The 6,567-nt window shown below is 49.8% G+C and overlaps 1 protein-coding gene across 1 annotated transcript; it reads left to right on the plus strand.

The window, feature by feature from the left end:
• Positions 1–3,608: 3,608 nt before the first annotated feature.
• Positions 3,609–5,778, plus strand: LOC148776472 (nuclear pore-associated protein 1-like). Its single transcript, XM_088840188.1, is given in 2 exon segments — positions 3,609–4,072; positions 4,074–5,778. Coding segments are annotated over 2 exon segments (2,169 nt in total).
• Positions 5,779–6,567: the final 789 nt, after the last annotated feature.

Below are 6,567 nucleotides of genomic sequence, written 5' to 3' on the forward strand. Positions count from 1 at the left end.
TGGGGAAGATAAAATGTATCAAGGAATTTAAGGTGGTTGTGGAAGGGAGCAAGGTGCATATCTGGGGAATGAATAGTCCCAGCAGAAGGAACAGTCAGATGGCAAGAGGAGGAGGCAAGAATGTGCCTAGAGTATCCAAGGACAGAAAGGATGTCAGTGCGTGGGAAATAGAGTGGCAAAGCAGAGAGGAGAAGGAACAAGTCGGGAAGAAACAGAGGCCCAGATTTCTAGGCCTGTGGAGGCACTCTGAGGACTGTGCTTTTTAAGTCACTGAAAAGATCTGAGCAATACGATCTGATTTACGTTTTAACAGGATCTCTCTGGATGCCCTGTTGATTAGAAACTGCAAGAGAGTAAGGACAAGCTCCGAAAGACCAAGAGTTGACTCAAAGACATGATTTACTCAAAAACGCACCTCTTACTCAGTGACAATGTAGAGCAGGGACTGGCAAATAATTGCTCACAAATCACTGTGAGCTCAGCCTGTTCTTTTACGACTGCTGAGCTAACACTGAACCTCACATTTTGAAAGGCTGCTGAAGAAAGAGGAGGAGGAGAAGCTACAGAAACTGCATACGGCCCACCAAGTCTAAGATACATATTTAAAAATCCAGACAATGTTTTCCAACACCTGATGTAAAGCATCTGGCTGGTAGTAGGTCCACAACAAAATTGGGAGGAGGAATCCATGAGTGAATTAGCTGCTGAAAACATTGTAAAGTGACAGGTATCAAGAAACAGTCACGGTTTCACCCTTAACCTTCAGAAATGATGCTATTTTCATTGAGCGGTTGAAAAATATAATCTAACTTTCAAAACAACAAATCAGAAGGCATCTTCTCACATAAGCAACGTCATAAATCACTGTCAAGTAAAACTGAAGTAGCAACAAATCAATAACCAAAAACATTTTTATGGACTTTTAAACTTTAGAAAGCATTTGTATCTTCATTATCTAATGTAATCCTCAAATAATTCATGAAATAGATATTATTATTTTCCCATTAGAAATTAAGAGAAGGCAATGGCAACCCAATGGCAACCCACTCCAGTACTCTTGACTGGGAAATCCCATGGACAGAGGAGCCTGGTAGGCTACAGTCCATGGGGTCACGAGGAGTCGGACACGACTGAGTGACTTCACTTTCACTTTTCACTTTCATGCACTGGAGAAGGAAATGGCAACCCACTCCAGTATTCTTGCCTGGAGAATCCCAGGGACGGAGGAGCCTGGTGGGCTGCCAGCTATGGGGTCGCAGAGTCAGTACACAACTGATGCAACTTAGCAGCAGCAACAGCATTAGAAATTACCACATACTAAGTCCTTAGTGATTGCCCTAGAAAAGCTGAAATCTTGAGTGCCAAGGTTTCCACCCCCCCACTGCATGGAAATGCTGGATGCTAAAACTGACAGGGATTTTCAGCTCAAGATGGCAGACTAGGACACATATTTACTTTCTCTTCTTTCTGAAACCATATTTAAATAACAGTATAAAAATACCAGAATCAACAAGCCAATAAAAGCCAAGAGGTTGTGGAAGTCATCAACTACAGAAAGATTTCAACATATTTCTAGAAGGCAAAAAATGAAACAGAGTGATGAGTAAAATAATTAAGGAAAGATTGTCCTAAGAAGGGTCTGCACAAAGCCAGTCAGCTTTTGGTGAATTCTGGTTTTAGTAAAGGGCAAGGAGACAAGAGGAACTGAAAAACAAGGAAATTAAAGTTATTTTAGGGGAAAAAGTTACTCGAATGAGCTCCAAAGACCACTCAGCCTGATGTCATATTAATTTATGGATTACAATGGATTGTTGGTAAGCAAGACAAGGAAACAAGGAAGAAACAAAAATCAAGAGATTGTTCCTTACCGAACTCTTCTCAAACGAGATCAAGGAATTATGGTTAAATGTCATGGCTGTAAATCATTTCTGCTCCTAGAGAGGTCAGATAGGGCTTATGACATTTCTCGCTTTTTTTCAGACATAATTTAGGTCTGAGAAAAACCTTTTGTGTCCTCCAATCTCAAGCCTTATTGGGGATGGAAGTCCAAATTTATTCTGACATACTATAAAAAGAATCTCAAGAGCAGAGGGCAAAACTAATTTATAATATATGAATTATGTCCAGTGTTATTTTAAATATATTTTAAACGAAAATATATAAATAAAGTTTCACTGATCAATACAATTCTGGGTTCTGAAACCTCTACATGTCACATGCCTAATGTGTAACACACAATGTCAGCCCAGGAGAAAGAAAACACTCCAATGAAGTAAGCCAAAGAAACAAGATTCAAACTCAATACAGCCATGTTAGACTAGGATTTTTCAGTTCTTTCCTATTCTTTTGAAGCTTCTACCTTGTGAATAATAACATGTTTCCCTTGTCCTAGACACCCAAGAGTGCGTCTTCTCTCCTGGGCATAAGAATCTCTAGAATTATATATAGTAGTAAAGAGTGGACCAAGCTGACACGCTCACAGTGACCAAATTGTACTATTCTAAACTGACACAGTGCTCCACTATGAAGCTGCAATAAATTATGTGTTTGCTTTCTAGACATGAGTTGCCTCACTGAACATACTCCAGGAAGGCCATCCATAGAAATTGGCTTCTAATCCATACAGAATAATTCACTGGTAAATTTCTTTCAGGAAAGCCCATGCTTTATCTAGACTATAATCTTTACACATCTGGATTCTTCAAACTAGACCAAAGGGAAAACCTCCGCTGGTGCTATGCTGACAACTGGTGGTCCCCAGCCTGCATCTTCTGAGATCAGAACCCAGTGCGGTAGGTGATCAACTCATGAACTGAGCAAAAGAAAATCTTCTACAGGGTAGGATATAGGCTCATTATAGGTATGACACTTAGGGCTAATTGTCATAAGGAGCACAAGAAAAGAACAGTAACATGAAGCATGTATGACAAGAAGGCACCACAGCCCAGAGAAGGCTGAAGAACAGTCTAAAGTTTAACTGTTGTACCAAATTTCTAAAAAGACGTGAAGAAACAGCCTTACCTGCCAGGAAGGGAGGTTGTGGGGTGCAGCATCCGGCCAGGTGAGGGCTCTGCATTCCCTGCCGGCTGGTGATGATGGCAGAGGAGCAGCAGTGGAGAAGGTGCTCCTGGTTCCAGGTCTTGCAGAGAAGCTGGGGAGGTCCCCATAGGTGCTGGACCACCCCCCGACAGGATGGGTGGCTCTTGCGCTCAGCTTTGCACAGGCCTCTGAGACACAGGCAGGGAAGGGCTGACCGATACAAATGCAGGCACCAAGGGGGCTGCATGAGGAGGTGCTAGACAGGATGAGCTCTGGAGGAGGAGGCCCCCACAGTCCTTAACAGTCTTTGCATGGTGGCCCCTCTGGTGCCAAACACCTGCCGCCGACAGTGGGAAGTCTCAGCTGCTAGAGAGCCCGGGAGGGGTCATGCTCTGGGGCCCTGCCCTTTGCCCTGTAATTTGCCACGCCCGCGCGTGACGCATATACCACGGAGGCCAGGCTGAGGACTCCCTCCTCCAGTGCGTGCTTGACCACAAGAGGAGTCAGAAGCTAGGGAGACACTCTCCCAGTTTCACACTCTATTCTCTGAACTGCACAATCAGTTCTATATGAGCAATTTACTCTGTAAATTTGTTTCCGCGCTCCGCCGCCAGCACCCGCGGGGCCGTGGCTCGCTGGTTTTGCTCTCTCGGGATGCCATCACATCTGGCCGGGACCAAACCGCTGCTCCAGCTCCTGCTTTACACCCTGGTCGCAGGCTGCTCAACCAGGATCGAGTGCCTTTATCATCCAGCATTTACATCATGCTGAAAAGGCAGTACCCCATCCAGCAGGCTGGGTACTCCCGTGTGGGCGTCCCACCCCTGGTGAACTTGAGGGTCTTGCCAAAGAAGCAGCCCATCTTGTCCACTCGTAATTCCATGGTGTTCGGACCTTCGAGAACTGTCCGAATTCCTCCACCGGGGGGGCAAAAAACTACGCTCCTGCGTTCACTACCTGAGCTACCTGCTCGGGTAGTCAAGCCTGGGAAGCTGGTACCAAGCAGTCACCTCCCACTTCCTTGCGCAAAGGAGAGAGGTGATGGCCCAAGAAGAGCCCAGGGAAGGCATGACAAAGGAGGAAGGCCACGCAGAGGCCGAAGTGGAGGACAATGGTCTGTACCACCATGGGGATGTGTCAGTGACACCCAGGCCCCAGGAGACCAGCAGGGTCCTCGCATCCCTGCAGTGCAGTCCTGAGCCTCCAAACCTTCCGGTGCACCCAGAAGGCAGCTTCCATGAGAAAGCCCAGGCGTCTCGGCTGAATTCTTCCTCTGAAAGCCCTGCCATCTGCTCAGCCGGCACTGCTGGAGACGGCCAGCCTCCCTCGCAGCCTGGGCCCCTGGCCACGGTGCTCTCTGCCCCATGTCCGTGCTGCAACCTGCTGCCCGAGAGGCCAATAGAAGTGCTGGGTGAAGACCACCGACCCAGCTCCCCAGAGTCACTGATGTCTGGGAAGGTGCTGCAGCATGAACAACCTTCAGACACCCCACGGAGAAGCTCTTCGCCCCTGGGATCTGCCAGCAGTAGGCACTCCGTCAAGCAGAAGACACCTCTGCCGCTTTTTCTGCCACTGCCGCCACCGCTGCCACCACTGCCACCACCGCTGCCTCTGCCGTGGGGTCGCAGCGACCTTCCCCCTCCTCTGAAGCTTCCAGGCATGACTCTCGCCAAAACCTGGGGCACCCTGCAACAAAGCATGGAGCGTCAGCGGAACAAAATCCTGAAGGATGCAAGGAAGGCCATACAACGCCGCAGTGTCCCTCCGCCTGCCCCAGGGACGACAGGCTCCCTGATTCCGGTCAGTCACACTTTGGAGGTCCCTCCTACTACCAGCAACTTGGCCGCCCAGAACTCCAGATTCCTCAATCTGGCTGGCCGTCCACCTTGCCTGACACCTTGTATGGATCAGGGGGCAAGATACACAGCCCCCGTGTACTCTCATGCTGCTATTGCTGCACGTGCTCATCTTCCTCCAGTTTGCAATCCCATTGTGGGAATTAACCTTGAGAAGGATGAAGGCGCTCGGTGTTCAGTCAGAGCAGCACCACCTTTTACTTCTGACCTCTCCACACCACTGAGCATCCCAACCCTCTCCTTACCACCACCCTCCTACAGAACTGAATCCCCAACACCCATGTGTGTAGATTCTCCCCCTCCCTTATACTTACTCACCCCTCTTCCAAACCCTCCCATCGCCCCCGCTGTTCTAACTGTACAGCCCATCACTGCTACTGCCGTCACTTTTCCCACCACAGTCCCGGCATCTGGAAGTGTAACCTCCCCGTCTTCTTCAGATCCGGGCATCACAGCCATGGACACTACGCCCCCTTCTCAAGCTGTGATTTTTCAGTCTCCCCCAGGTATTGGGGTGCAGCAGACACACACTGCACAGAGATCAGGCATGACAATTTCGTTTGTGCCTATGGTCTCCAGCCGTGCTTCAATTTTTAACTATCCCTTTGACTCCCAAACCAACCCGCAGCCCACATTTGCGAGCACTGATAAGCAGCAGAGAGGCTCTGTCTTCCCCAGCCCCCCATCTGGGGCTCCACCTGGGGCTCCGGCTGCCATCTTCCCCGGGCCCCCATCTGGGGCTCTGGCTGCCGTCCTCCCTGGGCCCCCACCTGCGGCTCCAGCTGCCGTCTTCCCCAGGCCCCCATCTGGGGCTCCGGCTGCCGTCTTCCCCAGGCCCCCACCTGCGGTCTTGGATCCTGGTTTCCCCAGGCCCACTATCTAGGACTCCAACCGACGTCTTCCCCATCCCTCCATCTAGGTTTCCGGCCGCTGTCTCCCCTGCCCCAACCCCCCATCTATGGCTTTGGGTCCTGTCTTCCCTGCACCCCCCCATCTAGGGCTTTGGCTGTTTCCCTCAGTTCCCAAATTATGGCTTTGGGTCCTGCCTCCCCCAGCCCCCCAACTATAGCTTCAGCTCCTGTTTCCCCCAACCCTCCATCTATGGCTTTGGCTCCTGTTTCCCCCAACCCCCCACCTATGGCTTCAGCTCCTGTTTTCCCCAGCCCCCACCTATGGCTTCGGCAGTTATCTATGCTCCAGCAGATGGCATCTCTACAGATGCCAAACCAGTCTTTGACACGGATGCTGTAGATACACCACCTCCTTCTCAGACTGTTATTTTCCAGTCTACCTCTGACTCCAAGGAGAACCACTACCCATATCACATGGCTGTTCTTGGTTCTGAGAACACAGCACCCAGTGGCGGCAATGCCTGGACCCAAGCCTCGACTTATTTACCTATGGAGTTGGTCAACAGAGGTACCCACGTTTCAAGTGAAGCTTGAAACCCAGAAACTTGGACTGAGAACTCACCCTTCAGCCCACATCTGGGGCCAACAATAGGAAGAAGCCTAACAAGTCTATTCCACTGGGAAACCCATTAGCCCTAGCACAAGATAAAAAGCTAACCTCTTCTGCAGTCCAGCCACCCAGAAGAAGCAAAATGGATTCAGGTTTGCCAGATCCCCTGTCTGAGACCACCACCATCAACATGCAGCCGGCCTTTGTCTAC

The sequence above is a fragment of the Moschus berezovskii genome, chromosome 9 (assembly GCF_049115385.1).
Source record: "Moschus berezovskii isolate FMDL1 chromosome 9, NW_MosBer_1.0, whole genome shotgun sequence".
NCBI lineage: Eukaryota > Metazoa > Chordata > Mammalia > Artiodactyla > Moschidae > Moschus > Moschus berezovskii.